This window comes from Falco peregrinus, chromosome 9 (genome assembly GCF_023634155.1).
Source record: "Falco peregrinus isolate bFalPer1 chromosome 9, bFalPer1.pri, whole genome shotgun sequence".
Taxonomy (NCBI): domain Eukaryota; kingdom Metazoa; phylum Chordata; class Aves; order Falconiformes; family Falconidae; genus Falco; species Falco peregrinus.
In genome coordinates this window covers 19,757,561-19,780,886 of record NC_073729.1, presented here as the reverse complement: position 1 = coordinate 19,780,886, position 23,326 = coordinate 19,757,561, and the positions used below count along the sequence as shown (strand labels likewise).

General features: G+C 68.9%; 4 protein-coding genes across 11 annotated transcripts; 2 read left to right on the top strand and 2 right to left on the bottom strand.

Annotated features, from left to right (window-relative positions):
- Positions 1–16: 16 nt before the first annotated feature.
- Positions 17–4,696, top strand: CORO1B (coronin 1B). The gene is made up of 11 exons (XM_055814575.1): positions 17–130; positions 1,173–1,375; positions 1,465–1,587; positions 1,673–1,802; positions 1,887–2,068; positions 2,256–2,375; positions 2,448–2,552; positions 2,624–2,769; positions 2,864–2,921; positions 3,433–3,731; positions 4,045–4,696. The coding sequence occupies exons 2-11, from the start codon at positions 1,175–1,177 to the stop codon at positions 4,286–4,288; spliced, it is 1,608 nt and encodes a 535-aa protein (XP_055670550.1). The 5' UTR covers positions 17–130; positions 1,173–1,174; the 3' UTR covers positions 4,289–4,696.
- Positions 4,697–5,157: 461 nt separating this feature from the next.
- On the top strand, positions 5,158–6,914 carry PTPRCAP (protein tyrosine phosphatase receptor type C associated protein). The gene is made up of 2 exons (XM_055814449.1): positions 5,158–5,299; positions 6,235–6,914. Exons 1-2 carry the CDS (start codon positions 5,297–5,299, stop codon positions 6,802–6,804), a joined length of 573 nt encoding a protein of 190 aa, XP_055670424.1. The 5' UTR covers positions 5,158–5,296; the 3' UTR covers positions 6,805–6,914.
- Positions 6,915–7,063: 149 nt separating this feature from the next.
- Positions 7,064–11,089, bottom strand: RPS6KB2 (ribosomal protein S6 kinase B2). 8 transcript variants are annotated; one of them, XM_055814445.1, is made up of 15 exons: positions 10,808–11,024; positions 10,049–10,083; positions 9,852–9,972; positions 9,680–9,748; positions 9,470–9,617; positions 9,333–9,390; positions 9,122–9,222; positions 8,954–9,044; positions 8,770–8,860; positions 8,531–8,638; positions 8,380–8,442; positions 8,217–8,294; positions 8,019–8,126; positions 7,835–7,947; positions 7,064–7,533 (listed from the first exon to the last, which is right to left on the bottom strand). In XM_055814445.1, the coding sequence occupies exons 1-15, from the start codon at positions 10,877–10,879 to the stop codon at positions 7,365–7,367; spliced, it is 1,425 nt and encodes a 474-aa protein (XP_055670420.1). In that variant the 5' UTR covers positions 10,880–11,024; the 3' UTR covers positions 7,064–7,364. The 8 variants fall into 8 exon arrangements, with proteins under 8 accessions (XP_055670420.1, XP_055670421.1, XP_055670423.1 ...); XM_055814446.1 differs by having other exon boundaries at positions 8,019–8,123; XM_055814448.1 differs by lacking the exon at positions 9,852–9,972 and having other exon boundaries at positions 10,808–11,089.
- Positions 11,090–11,096: 7 nt separating this feature from the next.
- On the bottom strand, positions 11,097–22,326 carry CARNS1 (carnosine synthase 1). Its single transcript, XM_055814440.1, has 11 exons — positions 21,956–22,326; positions 20,682–20,736; positions 19,931–19,949; positions 18,982–19,213; positions 18,311–18,400; positions 17,435–17,922; positions 16,799–16,979; positions 16,072–16,157; positions 15,220–15,451; positions 14,847–15,118; positions 11,097–14,628 (listed from the first exon to the last, which is right to left on the bottom strand). The coding sequence occupies exons 3-11, from the start codon at positions 19,931–19,933 to the stop codon at positions 13,402–13,404; spliced, it is 2,811 nt and encodes a 936-aa protein (XP_055670415.1). The 5' UTR covers positions 19,934–19,949; positions 20,682–20,736; positions 21,956–22,326; the 3' UTR covers positions 11,097–13,401.
- Between the last annotated feature and the right edge of the window lie 1,000 nt (positions 22,327–23,326).

Here is a 23,326-nt window from a genome sequence, read left to right as displayed (position 1 = left end):
CGATCCCGCCCCGCCCCCTGAGGCGCATGCGCGGGGCGGGGCGATCAGTCACTTCCGGCCCCGCCCACGCCGCCGCCGGCCCCGCGCGCCGCTGCCCGCTCCCACCGGCCCGGCCCGGCCCCGGCCCGCGGTGAGTGTGGGCCTGGCCTCGGCCCGGGCCCCCGGCACAGCCCCCCCCCGGGCACGGCGGCTCCCGGTGCCGCGGGGGTGGGGCAGCCCCCGGGCCCGGCCTGGGGGCACCGACCCGGACCCGGACCTGGAGCGACCGTCCCCGCCCCCATCCCTGGCCCCCGGGTCCCCATCCTCCTTCCCTGACCCCACCCCTGGCCTTGTTCCTGTCGCCTCACCCAGCAGGGCCAGCCCTGTCCCCATCCCTGTCCTTGTCCCTGTTCCCATCCCTGTCCCCATCTCTGTCACCTGACCCAGCAGGACCACCCGTGTCCCTGTCCCCATCCCTCTCCCTCACCCAGCAGGGCCACCCCTGTTCCCATCGCTGTCCTTGTCTGTGTTCCCATCCCTGTGCCTTACCCAGCAGGACCATCCCTGTCCTTGTCCCCGTCCCCATCCCTGTCCCTCACCCAGCAGTACCATCCCAGTCCCCATCCCTGTCCTTTTCCCTGTCTCCATCCCTGTCCCTTACCCAGCAGTACTTTCCCTGTCCCCATCTCTGTCCTTGTTCCTGCCCCCATCCCTGTTCTGCTCCCCTGACCCAACAGTGCCATGCCTGTCCTTTCTGTTCCCATCCCTGTACCCAGAGGCACAGCCTTGTCCCTGTCTCCATCTCTGGAGGGGCCACCCCTGTCCCCACAGCAGGAGGGACACTCCCTGTCCTGTTCCGAGCCCCCATCCCCAGGATGCCCCCTGAGCCCCCCGCCATGGGGCAGGGCAGGGAAGGGTTTGTTTGCCTGGCGGGCACAGGGCAGCCCTGGCTTCGCACTGCCGGAAGGGGCCGAGCTACCCTTCACCCGGAGCGGGTGACAGGGATGGGGACAGGGACAAGCTCCCCCCACCAGCATTCCATCATCCTTAGTGGGGACACCCCCTTGCCCCAAGGCTGGGTGCCTCGAGCCACCTCCCCTGTCCCTGGCTGGGCCCTGGCTCTGCCCCACATTTTGGGGTGCCCACGGTGTGCCCGGAGCCCGGCGCTGACCGCAGCACGGGGTGCGCCCCAGCCATGTCGTTTCGGAAGGTGGTGCGGCAGAGCAAGTTCCGGCACGTTTTCGGGCAGCCGGTGAAGACGGAGCAGTGCTACGATGACATCCGTGTCTCCCGCGTCACTTGGGACAGCACCTTCTGTGCTGTCAACCCTTCGTTTGTTGCCATCATCGTGGAGGCCAGTGGTGGCGGCGCCTTCCTTGTCCTGCCCCTGCACAAGGTGCCGGCGGTGATACCGGGGTGCTGGTGTGGGGAGAGGGTCTGCACTGGTGAGTGACCCCCTCCCACCCCATGTCCCTTTGTCCCCAGACCGGGCGCATTGACAAGTCATACCCCACGGTGTGCGGGCACACGGGCCCCGTCCTCGACATCGACTGGTGTCCCCACAACGACCATGTCATCGCCAGCGGCTCGGAGGACTGCACCGTCATGGTGAGGGGGTGGCGGAGGGCTGGGGATGGCGGAGGGCACGGGGAGGGGCCCCCACCTTTGCCCACTGCCCCCTCTGCCCTGGCAGGTCTGGCAGATCCCCGAGAATGGGCTCAGCCAGCCCCTGACGGAGCCGGTGGTGGTGCTGGAGGGGCACTCGAAGCGCGTGGGCATCATCACCTGGCACCCCACTGCCCGCAACGTCCTGCTCAGCGCAGGTACCGGGGGGCCACGGCAGTGGGGAGGGGGAGGTTTGCTGGGGGGACACACGTGGCCGAGGTGACCCACCTTCTCTCTCCCAGGCTGCGACAACGTGGTGCTGATCTGGAACGTGGGCACAGCGGAGGAGTTGTACCGCCTGGAGGGGATGCACCCCGACCTCATCTACAGCGTCAGCTGGAGCCGCGACGGTGCCCGCTTCTGCACCGCCTGCAAGGACAAGAGCGTCCGTGTCATCGACCCCCGCCGCGGCACCGTGGTGGCCGTGAGTCCCCGGGGGACCTGTCACCCTGCCTGTGTCCCCAGAGTGCCATCTTGCCCTGGTCTTTGGTGGGAGACCCCCCCAGCCCTGCCCTTGTCCCCCGGTGCTCCCCACTGTCCCATGTCCCTTGGGTGCCCCTGTCCCCTGGGACGGTGGGATGGCACTGCTGACCCCCCCATCCCATCCCCAGGAGAAGGAGCGGGCGCATGAGGGTGCTCGGCCCATGCGGGCCATCTTCTTGGCTGACGGCAAGATCTTCACCACCGGCTTCAGCCGCATGAGCGAGCGGCAGCTGGCGCTGTGGGACATGGTGAGGAGGGTGCCGGGGGGTCCCATGGGACCAGGTCAGGGTGCCCCACGGTGCTGACACGCTGCCCCACAGGAGAACCTGGAGGAGCCCATGGGGCTGCAGGAGCTGGACTCCAGCAACGGGGCTCTGCTGCCATTCTATGACCCCGACACCAACGTGGTCTACGTCTGCGGCAAAGTACGGTGTCCCCCACCTCGTCCACGCCCCCCCTGCCTCACCCCAGACCCCCGCTAATGCCATGTCCCCAGGGCGACTCGAGCATCCGGTACTTTGAGATCACGGAGGAGCCGCCCTACATCCACTTCCTGAACACCTTCACCAGCAAGGAGCCGCAGCGGGGCATGGGCTGGATGCCCAAGCGTGGGCTGGATGTCAACAAGTGTGAGATCGCCAGGTGGGTGTGGGGACACGGGAGGACAAGCCCGGGGGCCCCCATTTCCCCCCCACAGTCCCCAGGAACCCCTCTGTGTGTCCCCTGCTGCTGGCAGGTTCTACAAGCTGCATGAGCGCAAGTGTGAGCCCATCATCATGACGGTGCCAAGAAAGGTCTGTGGCAACTTGGGGGGTGCGTGGTGGTGGGGTGCACCACCTTGGGGCACACAGCACTGTAGGGGTCCCTGGGCAGGACGTGGGAGCTGGTGGGTGTCCCTGGGTGGGGGGTCCCTATGGGGGCTGGGTGGGATGTCCCCAAGAGCACTGATAGGGGTCCCTGGGCAGGCCATAAGGGCTCAGTGAGAGTCCCCAGTCATGCTGGTGGGGGTCCCTAGGCAGAACACAGTGCCTGGGTGGGGGTCCCGGTGTGGCTGGGTGGGGTCCCTGGGTAGAACGCTGTGTCTGGGTTTGGGGGGGTCCCCAGTCAGGCTGGGCGGGGGTCCCAGTGGGTGCTGTGTGGGGTTCCTGGCCAGAACATGGGGCTGAGTGGGGGTCTGCATGGGGGCTGTGTGGGATCACTGGGTAAGAACACAGTGCCTGGGTGTGGGGGTCCCCATGGGGGCTGGGTGAGTGTCCCCAGCAGGGTCCTGTCACCCCCTCTGATTGATGCTGGGGGGGGCCGCAGTCGGACCTGTTCCAGGACGACCTGTACCCCGACACGGCGGGCCCCGAGGCAGCGATGGAGGCAGAGGAGTGGGTGGCAGGCCGGACGGCGGGGCCGGTGCTGGTGTCCCTGCGCCAGGCCTATGTCCCCAGCAAGCAGCGGGACCTCAAGGTCAACCGCCGCACCCTCCTCCACGAGAACCGCCCCCCCTGCTACTGCCTCCGGCTCCGCCACGCCGCCCAGCACGCCCCCCGCTGCGCCTGCCCCCACCCGCCTCAGCGCCCCCCCCGGCCCTGGGCACCATCCCCACCGCGCCCACGGTATGTCTGGGGGGGCTACGGAGTGGGTGGGGCTACGGAGTGGGTGGGGCCACGGAGTGGGTGGGGTCTCTGGATGTAGCCATGCTGGGGAAATGGATGGGGTCTTGATGGGGCAGTGGGTGGGACTAAGGTTGGGTGGGGCAGTGGGTGGGGTGGTGGGTGGGGTCAGTGTGGGTGGGATGGGGCAGTGGGTGGGATTTTCTGCATGAGTGTGGTCAGGGTGGGTTGGTGGGTGGGGTTGGGGCAGTGGGTGGGGTTATCTGCGTGGGTGTGGGCTGGGTGTGGCCCCGGGCGTGGCTGACTGGGTGTGCAGGGCGGGCGGCTGGAGGAGGTGCTGCAGGAGGTGGCGGCGCTGCGGGCACTGGTGGCGGAGCAGGGCCAGCGCATCGCCCGCCTGGAGGAGCAGCTCAGCCGCCTCGAGAACGGCCACGTCTAGGGACCAGCCGACCGCCCTCAGGGACCACCACCCCCAGGAGCTGCAGCTGGGGACCTTCCCCCACCCCCCGGCCCCCTGGCAGGGACCATGCCTGCGCCCTGGGGTCCCCCAAACCCTCTAACCCCCTGGGGTGCCCCTCCCACCCCACCGCTGCTGGGTTCTTCTCCCGTCGGAGGGCTGGCCGCCCCCCTGGCAGCTCCCCCCTCACCCCCATTGCCTTACTGGGTGCTGCTCCCCCCAAATCATGGACCACTCTCTGCTCCCCCCTCCCCGCCCCACATCCTCAGGCTGGGGGCTGCTCCTGGGATCAAACATTACCCCCTGCACCCCCCATCCCCAGGCAGCGTGGGGTCTTCTCCCCTTCCTGTGGGGCCAGGGCACAATCTGCCCCCCAACTGTGGAATATCGTCCCCCCTATAATTTGGGGGCTTCTTCACCCTCCCCCTCGTGCTGTGTCCCCCCCCTCCTCCTTACAGTGCAGGGTCAGAAACTATATTTTCACTCCAAATAAAGGACTTTATAAGAAAAAGTGCTGGATGAGGCTGGGGGCTGGGGCAGAGGCATGCTGGAGCGCTATGGGGGGGTTTGCTGTGGGGTTGGGGGGTTCATTGTAGGGCCAGGGAGCTCTGAAGGCTGCAGGGGCTGCGCTGGGGGGGGATGAGGGGGGGACAGGAAGGTGCAGCAGTCATGGGCACGAGCTCGCCTGCCTTGAGCAGGAAACGGGGGGATGTGGGGGCGCAGCTTTCCCCCCAGAGCAGTGCTGCACCCGCTGTGCTGTGGGGCAGGGGACCCCCATCGGCCTGTGTCCTATCACCCTGCGCAGGGGGGGGGCACCAGGGGGTTGGTGCCCCCAGAATGCTGGGCACAGTAGGGGGGGTTGGTGATCCCAGGGCGGTACAGGGACACTGGTGCCCCCAGGGTGGGGAGCTGGGGGGTCAGAGCGGGTCCCCAGGGCTAGCAGCTACCCTGGCGTGCTGGAGCGCAGGGTGCATTTTGGGTAGGCGGGGGGGGCAGCATCTCGCCTCCCCTGCCCTGATACATCCGCTGTGCGGGGGCAGGAAGCGCCAGGGGGGGCCCCCGGCACAGATCGCACCCGTGGCATCAGGACCCGCGCCGGCAGCACCCGCTGATGGTGAGCACCCCGAAAGTGGGAGGGGAGGTGGGATGCCTGGCAACTGGGGGGACTAGGGTGGGGGTATTGCCCCAACTGGGAGTGAGTTGGGGGGGGGCGGGGGGGGGGGGGCAGGCCCTTCTCCAGCCTCAGTTTCCCCTGCTGAATCCCTCTGTGTGTGGTTGTGCTTCATTCAAATTTGGCTGCCCCTGGCTGGTGCTCTCCTAGGGGCTGATGGGGGGAGGGGGGGCCAGAGCAGAGGTGGGTCCCTGGGGCAGAGCCCCTTACCACACCAGGACTGAGCCGGGGGGCAGTGGGGCCTGGCGGTGTGGGGGGGCAGAGGGGTAGGTCTGGGAGGGGCTGAGGGCAGCACAGTGAGTCCACTGGGCAGGTTTGGGGGATCAGGGTAGTGTGGTGGGGTTTGGGGGGAGGTCAGGGTAGTGTGGTGGGGTTGGGGGCGGCAGAGCAGCATGGTAGGGTTGGGGGGCAGGTTAAGGGCATGAGGGAAATGTTGGGGGCGGGTTGTTTGGGTCAGGGTAGCATGGTGGGGTTGGGGGGGCAGGTTGGGGACTTGGGGCTGGGGCAGAGGCTGTGGGTGCAGGGCTGTGGGGGCCCTGGAGCCACGGTGGGGGGTGGGTGCTGTGGGAAAGGGCGATGGGTGCTGTGGGGCCGCGCAGCCGTGCAGGGGGCCCTGTGCAAGGCGGGGGCGGCAGGACCCAGCTCCTCTCCCTCAGCACCTGCAGGTGCTTCAGCATCTGCCAACCGCAGCTTCCCGTCATGGGGCCACTGCGCCGGCTGGCCACCGGCCCGGCACGCAGCGCCAGCGTGGGGCACAGCCCCAGGGCCCGCTGCCCTTCGCCCCAGCCCTACCCCATTTCCCGGGACGCCAGGCCTGGGAAGGAGCCGGCCGGGCACCAGACACAGGGCGGTGACCCCGCTGCTGCCCTCACCCGCAGGCTGGAGCGTGGTGGCACCCACCAGCACCGGTGCTGCTGGCGCTGGCCGGGCTGGCGGCGGCGGAGGAGCCGGCGGGGAACCGCAGCGACCGGGCAGTGGGGGCCCTGCTGGGGCTCCTGCTCTGCCTGGTGGTGGGGCTGGCCGTGGCCTGGCACCACCTCTGCCGGCTCTCGGCTGGCCACTACCACCCCCGGCCCCTGGGCCGCCGGGCGCTGGCGCTGCTGCGGGGACGCTGGCACCGGCTGCGGGGACAAGGTGACACCACGGCCCAGCCTTGCCACGGGGACCGGGTGGCAGCGGCGGCCCCCCGCAATGAGGAGGAGGAAGAGCTGATGCCGTGGAACCAGGAGCAGCAGCTGGCGGAGGAGCAGAAGGAGGATGAGGATGAGCAGAAGGCACGTGACGGTGATGAGGATGAGGAGGCCGAGGCAACCGTGCAGGCCGGGGAGAGCCCCCCAGGCAGGGGGCAGGGGGCGGGGGGCAGCGCCGAGGCCCTGCTCAGTGACCTCCATGCCTTCTCGGGGACAGCAGCCTGGGGGGACACGCGGCCCCACCTCACCGCCCTGTGACCCCCGCCCTGCCCACAGGGACCCCCGCCCGCTGCCCGCCCACCCCCAGCACTGCCTCCCGATTGGCTGCACCCGCTGCGGCACCTGTCAATAAAACAGTGGCGCTGCCAGTCTGTGGCTGCCCATTGGGGGGGCGTGGCTTGGGGGGAAGTGGGTGGGGGCAAGGGAAGGGTGTGGCAGGGGCGGAGCTTGCACCCCACCCTGGCAGGGACCTGATTCCCCCCAGGGACCCCCCCCCCCTCAGCACAGGACCACCACGGCCTCATCAAGTCTTTTAATTAGCACACATCCAGCAACCAGCCCGCCGCCGGGGGGGGCCGCACCGCAGGGCCACACCCCAAGGGGGCCCTGCCGCCACACCGCGGGGGTCCTGCTCCCCCAAACCCGACCCTGCTAGGCAGCAGGCAGGCCGTGCCAGGGGAGGGCCGTGCCCACAGCACCCAGAGCACAAACAGCATCGCGGGCCCCCCCCACACACACCCCATGGGGGGCACCAGGCCCCTCCGCCATTGGCACGCGGTGTCTTCCCCCAGGTCGTGCCCCCACACACACCCCCACCGCTACCTGGGCACCCGCCCCCGCCCCCCCTTCTGCTTCTTGGCACCCACGGAGGTCTTGATGGGCAGTGGGGCCGTGCCCTCAGGCGGGGGGGGCAGGCTGGGCCCCAGCTCCATCAGCTCCCCTGTCGTCCCCGGCTTGAATGCCTCGAAGGGGGAGAACTTGACCGGGCTGGGGGAGGGGGGCACGTGGGGGGGTGAGGGGGGCACCTCCTACCCCCAGCACACCGCTGCTCGCCACAGAGGAAGGGCAGGGGGGGCGGCTGGTGTGCTTCCCCACCCCGGCATGTGCCAGGGGCATCAAGCCCCCTCCATCCTCCCTGGCCCCCCCCGCCCCCCCAGCAACATCCCCCCAGCCTGAATGCCCCAGCCCCTCTTCCCCCCTTGGTACCCACCCTGATTCCCCCATCCCAAAGCACTCCCACCTCCAACCCACTGCTGCCCCCCCAGCCCCCCCCATGCCCCCCGGGTACCTGACAGGGGTGCAGGGGCTGCTGTTGAGGCGGCGGGGGGAGCGCACCTTGGGCTGGAAGGAGAACCCCTCCTTGATGCTCTCCAGCACTGAGGGGGCCACGTAGGTGAAGCCCTGCAGGTAGGGGGGTGTCAGGGGGGGTGCTGGGTACCCCTCACAGGTGGCGTGGCCCCCCCGCCCCCTACCAGGAAGGCCTGGTTGGCACTCTCACTGATGGCAGCATCATCTGGGCTGTCTACAGGCGTCTGGCGGGTGAAGCGGGTGTCGAACTGGCTGACATCCTCCTCCGACTGCTGCGGGGGCAGGTGGTGGGTGCTCCTGCAGGGCCCCCCCAGCACCTGCCCAGCCCGTCCTGCCCGCCCCCCCCCCAGCCCCTGCCATACCAAGCAGGGTTTGAAGGGGGGGTCCAGCCTGCGTGCCAGCAGGTCCTCCCAGTTGATGTGGCGGAAGAAGGGCTGCTTCTGCGTGCAGCAGGGGCGGGGGTGTCAGGCAGGAGTGGGGGGGTGTCTGCCGGGCACCCACCCCGCTGCCCACCCCTGCCTGTACCTGTACATCGGCGGCATCACCTGGCCCCCCACCAACCCGCTGGTTGGGGTTCCTCTTGAGGAACTGTAAGGGAAAAGGGGATGGAGAGGAGCACGGAGGGGGTGGATTATGGTAGGACCTACGTAAACAAGCTGGGGGGGGCAGGGGGTACCTTCTTGAGCAGGTCCCGTGCATCGGGCGTCAGGTACGGCGGCAGCACCAGCTTGCCCTTGAGGATCTTGTCGATGGTCTTCTTGCGGTTCTCGGCGGTGAAGGGGGGCTGTGAGAGGCGAGGAGGCCAGGTGGTGAGGAAGGCATCATGGCAATGGGGACCCCTCACCCACCCCTGGGACCCACTCCCCAGCTACCCGCACCGCCCCCCAGGGAGGAAAGAGCAGGAGTGGGACTTGCCGATCCTGTGAGCATGTCGTACATCAGGGCGCCCAGGCTCCACCAGTCCACCGCCCGGTTGTGCCCGCTGCGCACCAGGATCTCGGGGGCCCTGGGGGGGTGCAGGGAGTGTGTGGGGGGATTCCCTGAGCAGAGGGGTGGGCCAGACTCCCACACCGCCACCCTGGCGCTGCACCCGCCTCACATGTACTCGATGGTGCCGCAGAAGGTGTGGGTGACAGCCCCGTCATGGATCGACTCCTTGCACAGCCCAAAGTCTGTCAGCTTGATGTGCCCTGAGGGAGGTGGTGGTGGGGTCAGCACCAGCCCCAGAGACAGCCCCCCCATGCCCCCCAACCCACACAAAACCCACCTTGGCTGTTGAGCATGATGTTCTCTGGCTTAAGGTCGCGGTAGATGATGCCGTGGGAGTGCAGGTGGCCCAGCGCCAGTGTGATCTCGCTCAGGTAGAAACTGGGGGGGGGCGCTGTGAGCAACACTGTGGTCCCAGCCCGCCCACCCCGCTTCATCCCACAGCGCACCCCCCCCCCCATCCCACAGCCTCCCCCTCACCACATTCCTACCAGGCAGTGTCCTCCAGGAAGATGCCCTCCCGCTCCAGCTGCATGAAGAGCTCTCCACCTGCAAAAAGCCAGGTCAAGCGGGACCCCCTGAGCCCCCCTGGTCCCCCAAGACAACCCCCCCACGGGCCCCCCCTTACCGCTGAGGCACTCCAGGATGAGGTAGAGCTTGCCACCCGTCTGGAAGGCATAGATGAGGTCAACGATGAAGGGGTGTTTGACGGCCTCCAGGATGTTCCTCTCAGCCCGGGTGTGCGCCGTGTCCTTGGCGTTGCAGGCGATCTTGGCCTGGGGGGGAGGCGGTGAGCGGGGGCTCCCCAGGGGGGCCGGGGGGGCTGGGGCGGCGCTACCTTCTTCAGGACCTTCATGGCGAAGATCTTCCCCGTGTTGGTGCCCTGCACTTTGCGGACCTGGAACACCTGGAAGGATGCAGGGCCGGAGGTTGGGGATGCTGTCAGGCAGTGACGGATTCACTCCCCGCTCGAGCACCTCCAGCCCCCCCCCACCTGCTGTGCCCCCCACCTTGCCGTAGCCACCCTTGCCCAGGACGCGGAGCAGCTCGAAGCAGTGGGGCCCGATGTGCTCGGGGCCGTTGTTGACACTGCTCTCCGAGATCTCAATCTCCTCGTAGTGCCCCACTGGCCTGTGGGGAGACAGGGTGAGAGGGGATTGACCCCCTGCCTGCCCCCCTGCCCGTCCCCCTGCCTGCCCCCACTTACTCCAGGCCGTTCCCCCGGGGCTCCAGCTCCATCTCCTGTGGGAGGGAATCCACGATCAGTGGCAGGCATGGGACCAGGGTGGGCAGGGGGCCAACAGCAGGCAGAGAGCCCACAACATGCAGGGGATGCGTGGCAGGATGGCAGAGGAGCCACGGCAGGATGGCAGGGGACCCACGGCAGGCAGGGGCCCGTGACAGGACAGCAAGCAGGGTGCCCATGGCAGGCAGAGATCCCACGGCAGGACGGCAGGCAAGGCGCCCATGGCGGGCAGGGACCCCAGGGCACGGTGGCGGGCAGGGGCCCCGCGGCGGGCTGGGACCCCACAGGGGGTGCCGGGCAGCGGGCAGAGCGGGCGGGGTGCCGTGCCCGGCCCAGCCGGATGTTTTTGGGCTGAGGCCGGGCCCTGCCCCGCGGAAGCGCCCCGCTCCCGCTGCCCGGCAGACACCCCTGGCCGCCCCCCGCCCCCCCGGCCGGCCCGGCTGCGGCCCGGCCCCGCCACCGGCCGGACCCGGGTCCCTGCCCCTGTCCCCCCGCCCTCCGCCGCCCCCGGCCCCGAGCGGGCCCCGGTGCATCCCCGCGCAGTCCCCGGTGCCCCCCAGTCCCCCCCGCGTCCCGCTGCCGCTCTCCTCCCCTTGGGTCCCGCTGCCCCCGCCCTCCTGCCCGGTCCCTGCTCCCCCACCCCCAGCGCCGCTGCCCCCTCCTCCCCGGTGCCGGTGCTCCCCCCCCCCCCCCCCGGTGCCCGCCCCGGTGGCGGCTCACGGCGCCCAGCTCGGGCTCGTCCCCGTCGCTGCCCTCCTCGGTCTCCAAGTCGATGTCGAACACCCCCGCCATGACGCCGCCGTACCGGGACCCCGGCGGGCCCCGCCCCGCCCCGCCGGCCCCGCCCCGCCCCGCCGGCCCCGTCCCACCGCGCGTCACCGGGGGGACCCGGGCATCCCCGCCGCGGGGCACGCCGGGAGCTGTAGTCCCGCGGGAAGCGGGGGAACGAAGCGGGGTCCCGGGGCGGCGCAGGGCGGGGACCGCGCAGGGACAACGACAGAGCCAGGCCGGCCGCTCACAGCCTTTACTGGGGGGGTCCCGGGCGGCCCGGCCCCTTTGCGTCACTGTGACCTCATCGGCGACGCCGTGACGACGGCTGAGAGGGGAGGGGCGCCCCGGGGAGAGACGGAGACACCCCCCCCGGCACCCCCCCGCCCCACTCGGGGCCCCCGCGGGCTTCTAGGGCACGGGGGGCCTGGCGGGGCCGGCACGGCTGCGTGTTGCTGTGGGGCTGCGTGTTACTGAAGGTCACGGCCGCTATAGGGGCTGCGTGTTACTGTAGGGTCTCAGGCGCTATAGGGGCTGCATGTTCGTGTAGGGTCTCAGGCACTATAGAGTGTGTTACTGTAGCATCTCAGGCACTATAGGGGATGTTACTGTAGGGTCTCAGGCGCTATAGGAGCTGCGTGTTCTTGTAGGGTCTCAGGCACTATAGAGTGTGTTACTGTAGCATCTCAGGCACTATAGGGTCTGTTACTGTAGGGTCTCAGGCGCTATAGGGGCTGCATGTTCGTGTAGGGTCTCAGGCGCTATAGGAGCTGCGTGTTCTTGTAGGGTCTCAGGCACTATAGAGTGTGTTACTGTAGCATCTCAGGCACTATAGGGTCTGTTACTGTAGGGTCTCAGGCGCTATAGGGGCTGCATGTTCGTGTAGGGTCTCAGGCACTATAGAGTGTGTTACTGTAGCATCTCAGGCACTATAGGGTCTGTTACTGTAGGGTCTCAGGCGCTATAGGGGCTGCATGTTCGTGTAGGGTCTCAGGCACTATAGAGTGTGTTACTGTAGCATCTCAGGCACTATAGGGTCTGTTACTGTAGGGTCTCAGGCACTATACGGTGTGTTATTGTAGGCTCTCAGGCACCGCAGGGGCTGACTGTCGCTATCGGGCTCGGTGCTGTCCTGCACTGTGGCAGCGCTGCCCTCACTCTCAGGGGCACACAGGGGGGTGTGCTGAGGGTCCCGGTTCTGCCAGGCCCTGCTGAGGCTGCCTGGTGCGGTGGGTCCCCGGGGTGGTCGGGGCAGGGTGCTGACCTGGTGTGTCCCTGCACTATGCTGGGGCACCCAGCTGGGCCGCCTGTACCCCGTCCTGCATTGCATCAGGTCCCTGGGGCTGCTCTGTTATTGTAGAGCTCATTGTACAGGGCTGTTATTGTGGGGTCTCCCCACGCCAGTTTGTTACTGTGGGGTCTCCCCTTCAAGGTGTGTACTTGTAGGGTGTCCCTGCCACGCTGATTTGTTATTGTAGGGTCTCCCTGTGCTGGTTTGTTACTGTGGGGTCTCCCCACACCAGTTTGTTACTGTAGGGTCTCCCCATGCTGGTTTATTATTGTATGGTCTCCTCATGCTGGTGGGTGCCAGCACACCCCAGGCTGCACCTACTGCTCTGGTGGGGTGGTCTGGGTGCTCTGGGGGGGCTGCCCTCACCCCCTGCCCTGAGGATGGCACAGGGAGGGCCGGGGGTCAGCGTCCCCCTGCATGTCCCCTGTCATGGGAGGGGCACTGGACCCCCTAGCTGTGGAGCAGGGGACCCTCGGCTTGGGGGTGCCAGGAGATGGGGTGCCAGGGCAGTGGAGATGGGGAGACCAGGGATGGGGAGTGTGGAGGGACCAGGGGGTGGGGTGCCAGGGGAGTGGGGGGCTGTTGGGGAGCAAGAAATGGGTAATGGAGCAGTGCCAGGGGATGGGGTGCCAGGGCAGGGGGGTGCCAGGAAATGGGGTGCTGGCTGCTGGGTTGGCAGAGCAGAGGGGTGCCAGGGCATGCGGTGTCAGGGTGATGGGGGGGATGCCAGGGCAGTAGGGAAGATGCCAAGGGATGGGATGCCAGGATGGAGCGGGATGCCAGGGGATGGGATGCTAGGATGGCAGGAGGGGGGGACATGCCAGGGGCTGGGGTGCCAGGGCAGAGGACTGGGATCCAGGGGAGCAGGGGGGTGCCAGGGAACAGGGTGTCGGAGGTGCTAGGGGCTGGGGTGCCAGGGCAGCGGGAGGATGGCAGGGGAGGGAGTGTCAGGATGGAGGGGGATGCCAGTGGCTGGGGTGTCAGGGCAGGGGACTGGGATCCAGAGGGAGCAGGGGGGTACCACGGGATGGGGTGTCTGGGACTGGGGTGCCAGGGCAGTGGGAGGATGCCTAGGGCTGGGGTGTCCGGGCAGGGGACTGGGATCCAGGGCACTGCCAGGGGACCGGGTGCCGGGGAATGGGGTGCTGGGGACATGGCAGGGACCGGGGCGGCAGGGCTACGGGAGGGGGTGCCAGGGCAGCAGGTCAGTGCCCCTGCCCCCCATGCCCCCGCTGGCCCCGCTGCCTGCCCGGGGCTATTTGAAGTGGGATAGGAAATGCTCGACAGGGTAGCGGGGCGAGTCGATGCCCAGCGCCTGGCAGAGCCCCAGCAGGCGCAGGCAGGCTTCTGCCCGTGTCGCACCGCTGCAGGCGACACTCAGGCAGGGCTCCTCGTACTCGCCGGCCCCCGCCGTCTCCTCGAAGAGGCGGTTGAGGCGGACGAGCCCACGGCTCTGCAGTGCCCGCAGGGCCTCCAGCCCCCCCCCACCCCCCAGGGCCGGCCCGTGCTCTGAGCCCAGGCACATCACTCCGGCCAGGTGGGCACGGGGTGCGGGGCGAGCGGGCAGCACCGGCGGCAGCCCCAGCGCCACCAGCACAGCCGCCAGCAGCAGGTCGGGGCCATAGACCTCCCGGATCCAGTCGCGTAGGTAGAAGCCCCCCATGCGGGGGTTGATCTCCAGCAGGCGGGGACCCCCGGGAGCCAGTTTCAGCTCCACGTTGAAGACGCCGTCGCGCAGCCCGCAGGCCAGGCAGCACTGCAGGGCTGCCCGCACCAGCTGTGCCTGCCGGTCGGCGGGCAGGCAGGAGGGCAGGCAGGCGGCTGTCTCCAGGAAGGCAGGCAGGCGTGTGGGGCCATTGTCGGACACCCAAGCGCCCAGCAGCCGCCCCTCGAAGATCACCAAGTCGACGTCGTGCTCAGTGCCCGGCACGTACTCCATCAGTAGCATGGCATTGCCCCAGCCCAGCCCGATGCCTGGGTGATCAGCGTCATCCCGCAGGTCACGCCAGAGCCGGGCGGCATGTGCGTGGCACTGCCCCGCGCTCTCCACTAGCCGAACACCCACGCCGCCCGCCCCAAACTCCAGTTTGGCCACGGCGGGGAAGGGCATGGCACTGGCCGCTCGTTCCACGTCCCCGTGGCTCTGCAGCCTGCAGCAGGGCACGGCGAAGGTGGCGGGTGGCGGGCGGCCCCGGCGGCACCGCTGCAGGTGCTGGTGTGTCCGGCTCTTCTGCTTGGCCACGCGGACGGCAGCAGGCGTGGGGCCGCGTAGCCCCAGGCGCTGGCACACCAGTGCCGCCAGTACCACGCAGTCGTCCCAGTAGGAGAGGCAGGCGTGGGGCCGCAGCCCCCGCGCCTGCACCAGCTCCATCACCCGCTCCGCGTGCTCCTCATCCCGCCGGTGCTCCCGGCTGTCGTAGGGCAGGAAGGTCTGCACCAGCCCTGCTGCAAAGTGCTCCGGGTCCGACTCCACCAGGTGGATCTGCATCCCCAGAGAGGTGTCACTGCGGTTGGCAGGGCAGGAGGGGGACACCCACCCCTGACACCACAGCTGTGCCACCCTCCCCACTGACTCCCAGCAGCTGAGACACCACGTGAGGCATGGGCAGAGCTATGATGTGACTGCTGCGTGCGGGGTGGCACCTGGCGTTCACTCTGAAACCTACTGATGGCAGTGCCCAGCAGCCAGCAATCCCTCACCCTCAGGCCATAGTCACGGGCTGCCTCCCAGACGAAGCTCTTGCTGACGCCGCCAGCCCCGATGAGCAGGATGTCCTTGCCCTCGACCAGGTGACACTGCGCCTGGTACAGCAGGGCCTCGGCCAGCAGCCGGGGCAGGTCACCAGGCGGCTCCCCCACAGCGCGCCCCATGGCCTCGGCCAGCAGGCAGGTCTCCAGGCACCGCTGGCTGTTGGTAGACAGGGCCACCAGCTCCAGGGTGCCATCCACGCACGCCAGCAAGAAGTCCACACCTGGGGATGGGGACACAGTGCTCAGCACCACAGGGGCAGCACCACCATCACAGGGTGCCCCCAGGGACCCTTGCTGTCGTCTCCCCCCCCCCCCTGCTCACCTAGGAGGTTGGTGCGGGCGCGGGTGCCGCCATGCTGCTGGGGGCTCAGCTCGGCCTCGGCGGCCAGGAGGGCGGCCATGGCGGCCTCAGCGGCCCCCCGCAGCCGTGTGGCCAGGGCCTGCCGCTGGCTGGGGGCCACCACCCCCCACTGCTGCAGGCTGGAGTCCAGGCCCTGGGGCAGTGCTGCCCCGTGCCGCACCGGTGCCTCCGCGCGCCCCACGCCGCATGCCACCTGCGGGGACATGCCAATGCAGGCATGGGGAAACATGCTGCCACCAGGGCAGGGGAACACTGTCTACCACCCCATCACCTGGGGACATGGACTGCCACCCCGTAGACTGGGGACAGGGGCTGCCATCAGGGCATGGGGACATCAGCTACCACCCCATAGCCTGGGGGCACAGGCTGCCACCAGGGCATGGGGACATGCACTAACCCAGGCCACAGGGACAGACTAATCCAGGGCATGGGGACATGGACAGCCACGCATGGCACTGGGACAGGGGCTGCCATGCCATAGCCTAGGGACATCAGCTAACGCCAGGGGACAGGGACAGCGACACAGGGCATGGGGACATGCAGGGCCACCTAGGCATGGGGACATGGATAGCCACACAAGGCACCATAGCCTGGGAACACGCAGGGCCACCTGGGCATGGGGACAAGGGCAGCCACACAGGGCAAGGGGACATGCAGGGCCACCTGGGCATGGGGACATGGACAGCCACCATAGCCTGGGGACATGTGCCACCACCCCATAGCCTGGCAGGACCCAGGGCCATGCCCCACCCATGGGTGGGCTGCCCACAGCCATGGCCACCTGCCCACCCACCCGCGGGGGCCCAGCTGTACCTGGCAGAGCTGGGGCCGGTCCCCCCAGGACCTGCAGACGAGGGTGCAGATGCGCAGAGCCACGGGCAGCCGCGGGGCTGGGCTGCCTGGGGGGCGAGGGACAGGGCAGGCACGACCGCCGCCGGGGACAAGGGTCCCTGCCCGACCCCCCTACCCCGTGGGCTTCTGGGGCCCTGCGTGGCACCGCAGTGGTGGCCCTGGCCAACCCCAGCTCCAATGGACAGCGGGGCTCAGCATGGTCACTGTCACCCCCAGCCCCATGGGGCTGTAGGGAGTCAAAGGGGGTCACCCCACCACCCTGCCCTGCCCTGGGGCACCCCGGGGGTCCAGGGTGGCCACTGTCCTCCCACCCCTACCTCAGGGGACCCTGGGGGTCCAGGGTGACCTTTCCCCCCCACCACCCCAAGAGACCCCAGGGGTCCATGGTGGCCAACTTTCCCCCTGCCCCAGGGCACCCCAGGGGTCCAGGGTGGCCACCTTCCTCCCCACCCCCAACCCAGAGGACTGTGGGGGTCCAGGGTGACCTTCCCCCCCCTCCCAGGTGACCCGCGGGTCCAGGGTGGCCACCTTCATACCCTGTCCAAGGAGCCCAAGGTTATGGGTGCTGCAATGGCCACCCACCCACCCATCCCAGGGGATAGACACATGGCCAGCACAGCTGCAGGGAGCCTGGGGGGCCCTTCCCTCCCACCCCAGGGTGGTGGGCGCCCGAGGGCAGGGACCTTACGTGGGGGGGGCATGGGCAGGCGGGCAGTGGGCACCAGGGCCTCCAGCAGGACGCTGTCCTCCTCCCGCAGCCTGCGGAGCCGGGCACCCACCGCCTGTGCTACCGCTGCCCCCTCCTCCTTCCCGTGGGTGCTGTGGGCGCCCGTCCCGCGCCACCGCCACCCTGCCAGCCGCACCAGCACCTGCGCACACCCTGTGTCACCCCACACCATGGCCACCCCACCAGCTGCACATGCCACCCTGTGCCACCCTGTGCCACCCAACCACCTGCATGCACCACTATGCCACCCCCGTGTCATCCCACCCCACGGCCACCCCACCAGCTATACATGCCACCCCATGCCACCCCACCACTTGCATGCACCACTGCACCACCACATACCACCACCCCACCCCACCCCAAACAGCCACCCCACCACCTGGGAACAGTTGTCACCCTATGTCACCCTGCTGGCGTGTCACTCACAGGTGCCCCTGAATGCCTCATGGGTGCCCCCCCGGCCTTGTGCCCCCGCCGTGCCCCATGAGTGCCCCCACATGCCCTACTGTGCCCATGACCCTGACCCCTCCACCCCAGCCGTGACCCAGGTGTCCCTGCCCACCCCTCCACTGTGCCCCTGGGTGCCCCCATGCCCACCTGGCTGTAGGGCTCCATGGCAGTGCCCCCCAGGAAGGCGCCCACCTCCTCCTGCACCAGGCTCTCCTGGCCTTGGGGGTCCTCCAGCCGCACCAGCCTCACCCCAGGGGCCACTGGGTCTGTGGGCAGGTGGCCCCCTGGCCCCAGGACAAAGGCCAGGGTGGGAGGCACGGGCAGGCCAGCACGGGCCGCCAGCACCCAACGGGTGACCAGTGGGTCCTCGAGCCGGCGGGTGAGTGGGACCGAGCCCCCCGTGGGGCAGTCAAGGTCACGGGCTAGCTCGCCCACCCAGCCGCCATCAGAGCCCCCTGTCGCAAAGGTCCCTGTCACATAGTTGGCCCGGCGGGGGGGTGTGAAGGTCTCCAGGGTGCTGTGGCCCCCCTCCTTGAAGGAGATTCCCCGGGAGAGCAGCAGGGACCAGGCGCCTGGGGATGTTTCCGAGGGCACCCGGCTGGCCCAGGTGGGTGACAGGCACAGCACCATGGCACCTGTGGGCAGGCAGGGGCACGGGCAGTGGCTGTCCCCAGTCCCCTGCCCAAAGACCACTCGGGGGGGGGGGGGGGCAAAGGGGGCACCCACCCACTGAGGGAGCACTGGGGGTGTGATGCTGCAGCCGTCCCAGCACCCTGGGGTGGCATTTGCTGCTGACACTGGTGTGTACCGGGGTTAATGGGGCTGCAGATGCGGGGCACAGGGGGGGCTGGTGCCACTCTCATCCCCTGCCTCAGTTTCCCTTCCAGTCCCAGTCATGCAGGCACAGGTGGGTGTGGGGAAGATCTCAGCCTGGGGTTGGAGCAGCCAGGTGGGATGTGGGGAGCACCTGCTGTGGGTTCACGGGTGTCTCGTATGGAGTGGGGAAGAGGGGGCCCTACCCACCTGGGCAGCGGGTGCCACCCTCCAGCAGGATGGGCAGGAAGGCAGTGGGGGAGCCCAGGATGCAAACGGTCATGTCCAGTGGGCCAAATCCTGCCAACGAGGTAAGGGTTAACAGCCTTGGGACGGGGACCCTATGTCATTCTGTCCCTGGCACACCAGCTCAGGCATGAGCCCCCAGTCACCCCAGTGTCCCCCGCCTGGCACCGTGCCCCAAGCACCACCCTTGTCCCTGCCACCCCCATGTCCCCTGCCTGGCACCGTGTCTCCCTCACCATCCCAGTCCCTGCCACCCATGTCCCCAGCCTGGCACCGTGCCCTTAGCACCACCCTTGTCCCTGCCACCCCCGTGTCCCCAGCCTGGCACCGTGCCCCCAGCACCACCCTTGTCCCTGCCACCCCCATGTCCCCAGCCTGGCACCATGCCCCCAGCACCACCCTTGTCCCTGCCACCCATGTTCCCAGCCTGGCACCGTGCCCCCCTTGCCACCCCCGTCCCTGCCACCCCCATGTCCCCAGCCTGGCACCAAGCCCCCAGCACCACCCTTGTGCCTGCCACCCCTGTATCCCCAGCCTGGCACTGTGCCCCCTTTGCCATCCCAGTCCCATCACCCCAGCCTCCCTTGCCCTATGCCCCCCACCCCAGCCTCCCTATTGCCCCCCGTGCCCCCCACCTGTGCGGGGCTCTGCCGAGCAGTCCAGTGTGTGGGGGAGCCCCTCCTGCAGCAGGGCGGTCTGGAGCAGCTCATAGGCATGGGTGGCACAGTCAGGGTCCCCGCTGTCCTCGGGCATCTCTCCATCAGGGGCTTCGTCCTCCAGCCAGCCTGGGCACAGTGCCTCTGGCCCGGCCCACTCCTGCTCCTTTGGGCTCGGGGCTGGCTCCGCGCTCATCTGCTCCACTGAGAGCTGCAGGGAGCAGCGACAGGGCTGGCACGGGGCTGGCATGGGGCTGGGAAAGGGCTGGCATGGGGCTGGGAAGGGGCTAAAGGGCTGGGAAGGGGCTAAGAGGCTGGCACGGGGGTGGCATGGGCCTGGGAAGGGGCTAAAGGGCTGGCATGGGGTTGGCATGAGGCTGGCACGGGGCTAAGGGGCTGGCACAAGGCTTAATGGCTGGCACTGGGCTAATGGGTTGGCACAGGACTGGCATGGGGCGATGGGGCTGGTAGGGGGCTAATGGGTTGGCATGGGGCTGCCACAGGCTGGCACGGGGCTAAGGGGCTGGCATGAGGCTGGCGTTGAGCAGACACTGGTTGGGCAGGGGGGTAGGGTGCTGCCATGGGGACACAGGGCAGCCACGGGGCTAAGGGGCTGGCACGGGGCAGAAGGGCACAGGGTGCCACTGCCCACACGTGGGTGCGGGTGTCAGGGTGCTGGGGGGCTGCGGGTGCCGGGCATGGAGCCACCGCCTTGGGGATGGCGGGGCAGTGCCAGCCATCAGGGCTGCCAGCTCCCAGACAAAGCATCCCCTTGTCCCCACGGGGTCACGCGGCGGGTGGGCACAGCGCGCCTCGCTGCCCGCTGCCCCATGGCAGTGCTCGGCACCACCGGGGCTTACCGGGGCTGTGCCCCACCGGGATGGGGCACCCACCTCTGCCCGGACTCCCCCACCCAGGGGCCACTCACCATCCTGATGACTGAGGGGCTGCAAGAGACGGATGGGCAGAGTCAGTAGGACTCCTCGGGGACCCGACACCCCCAGCCACTAGGGAGCCCTCCCCAGCTCCAGCCCCCCTGGGGGCACCCCTCCTGCATCACCCACCAGGGCAAGGCACCCTTTCTGGGGCACCCCTCGGTGCCAGCCTTGGTGACCCCTGGTTGTCCCCTCGGTGCCAGCCCCGGTGACCCTGGCAGCTCCAGCTGAGCCCAAACAGGGATTAATGTAATCCCATGCCAGCTCAGCACAGCCGGGGACAACCCCTGCCTGGGGTGCCAAGGTGCCCTGGGGGTGCGGACCCAGGCACCCGGGGTCACCACGCCGTGGGGTGCCTGAGCTCCCCGTGGGGTACCCAGCAGACCTGAGCACAGAGGGAAACTGAGGCACGGAACTGAGTGGAGCCCACTAGCAGCCACCCACCCTGGCTCCCCCAGCCCAGCCTCACGGCAGGCCAGGACCCCAGGGGCCAGGGGGATGGTCCCCATCGGGTGGCCAGGACCTGGTGACAGGGTTAGGCGCCACATGGCTCTGTCCCCTGCCCGCCAGTGAGTGCCTGCCAGCACAAGGACCCCCCAAGACCCAGACACCGGGCAGCCACAGAGGTCCCGGCGGGTCCACACTCCCCTCATCAGCCTGGGGACGACCCTCCACCCCCAGCTGGGGGATGGCCCTGCAGTCCCAAAGGTGGGACAGCTGTGTCCCCCGCGCTTGCCCCAGTACCTTGAGGTGGGAGCCGTGGCCTGAGAGTGCACAGGGGACGAGGGCTCAGGGACACCTGGCACAGGAGACACTGGTCAGCTCTGGCCTTTAAACCCCACCGCGCCACCCCAGGGTGCCCAGCCCCGGCCCCGTGCCCCGGATTAGGTGGCGGGCATGGCAGGCGGCACAGAGCCCCATTGTCCCCTCTGCGGCCGGGGGGACACGGGCACCTGGCACCGGGCACTGGCACCCCTGCCCTGAGCCAGGCTTGCACCCCTGCCTCTGGCCTTGTCCCTGTCCCCAGGGACAGCCGGGACAGCAGGGGGGCCGTGGGGGCACACTGCCGCAGTGGCTCAGACTGCTAGCGTGTCCCTGTCCCCCTGTCCCTGTCCCCAAGCTGGCCAGGCTGGGCACAGCCCCCCCGCCCCGTCCCCCTCTCCCCAGCACGGTGGAGCTGCCAAGCCGCACGTCCCCCGGCTTAGCTCCAGCTGCCCACGGCGTCACTGTCACCGTCACCGGCAGGCACAGAGCCACCAGCACGGCCACCACGCCGCAGAGCCCTGCACAGCCTGCCACCCACCACCACCCAGCTACACCCGGCACCGCCACCGCCTGCGCACCCACCCCGGCACCCCCATGGCCACAACCGCCCCACAGGCTGGGGCATGCAGGGCCCACACGCCTGCACATGCACACACACGAGGGGGCACACACACGCATGCATGCACACAGACACACAGACGTGTACACAGGCAGGCATGCGCAGATGGGCGTGCAGACGTGCACACACACATGCAAACTCAGGCACACTCACCCACACAAGTGCACATGGGTGTGCAGACGTGCACACACACATGCAAACTCAGGCACACTCACCCACACAAGTGCACATGCACACAGGCACTGACATGCACACGCACACGTGCATGAACACATAGACACAAACAGGTGCACACATGCGCACACATGCGTGCACACATGCACACACAGACACAAACACACGCACACACACACAGAGGCATGCACACATGCACAAACACACGCACACATGCACACACATGCATGCACACATGCGCACACATGCACACATATACATGCAGACACACATACACACGTGTGTGCACACAGCCATGCCCACACCCACGCACACACATGCATACCCACTTGTGCACACCCCCGTCCCCACTCGGCTCCCGCTGCCCCTGCACCGCTCCTTCAGCTCCAGCGCCGTCCCCCCCCGAAACACCCCGCACCCCCGCCCCGCCCGCACCCCACTGCCCCCGCTCAGCACCCACCGGCGGTGACAGTGACGGTGGCGGTGCCGGTGGCGGTGGCAGCGGCAGGGGCGGAGGCGGTCGCTCTGCCCGGTGCTGTGGCGCCCCGCGCAGCGGCTCTGCCCGCTCCGGTGCCGGCGGCGGCTCCTGCCCGGGCGGGGCGGCCCCGGGGAGGGGCGGGGCGGGGCCGGGGGCCCCCGGGGAACCGGCGCGGGGGCGCAGGGTGTGGAGCGGGGGGGACCGGGGGCCAAGGCCAGCCCGGCGGGGTCACCCGGGGCCGGCTGTAAAACTGACACCGCCGAGCAGAAATGTCAGGGCTGGGGTCAGGCGGTGCCCCCCCGCCCGGCGCTATTCCCGACTGCTCGGCACGGCGTGGCACGGCACACGGGGAATGGCACAGCATGGCGCACGGGGAGTGGCATGGCATGGCACACAGGGCATGGCACGCAAGGGCATGCCATTGCTCAGCATGGCATGGCATGGCACACAGGGAATGGCATGGCACACAGGACGTGGGGAATGGCACAGGGAACAGCACAGCATGGCTTGGCACAGCACATGCCATGTGTGGCACAGCATGGCCCAGCCCAGTGTAGGTAGTAGCAGTGTTGGTGCCACCCATGGTGTCCCTGCTGCCTGCTTATCTGGGCCCTGTCTTGGGGACTGATTAATGACTGCTGCAGGCAGGGGGACAGGCAGGGGGCAGGCAGAGGACAGGAGGGCAGGCAGGGGAACAGACAGGGGACAGGGGACAGGCAGGGGGGCAGGCAGGGGACAGACAGGGATGCAGGCCAGGGTGCCCATGGGAGCCCTGGTTTCATGGTGGCCCTGGGGACATCGAGGTGGCAACAGCCTCCTGGCAACGCCCCGGGGCTGTTCCCAATAGGGCCCCACGGCCCCGCAGAGGGGGGGCAGGGCCTGAGCAACCCTTGGGCTCTGCTGGGCACCGCGTCCCCTGTGTCCCTTCCATGCCCCACTCTGTCCCCACGTGTCCCCGCCATGCCCCCCTTTCCCCACTGTGTCCCTTCCTTGTCTCCATGTGTCCCCTCTATGTCCCCCCTTTCCCCACTGTGACCCTCCCTTGTCTCCCTGTGTCCCCTCCATGTCCACCCCGTGCCCCCCTCTGTCCCCCCGTGTCCCGACCTAGTCCCCTTGTGTGTCCCCCACCCTGTGTCCCACCATGTCCTCCCCCTCCATGTCCTCCATGCCCCATCACAGCCCTGTCCTGGGGACCCCATCTGCCCGGTCCCCAGGCTGCCCTCCCGCCCCCCCGCCCCCCCGCCCCCCTCACGTTGTCCCCATGCCCCAGGATGCTGGTCCCCGGCATCCCCCGTGTCCCCCGGCCCTGGGTGTCCCCGTGTCACAGGTGCTCCCATATCTCTACGCCACCCC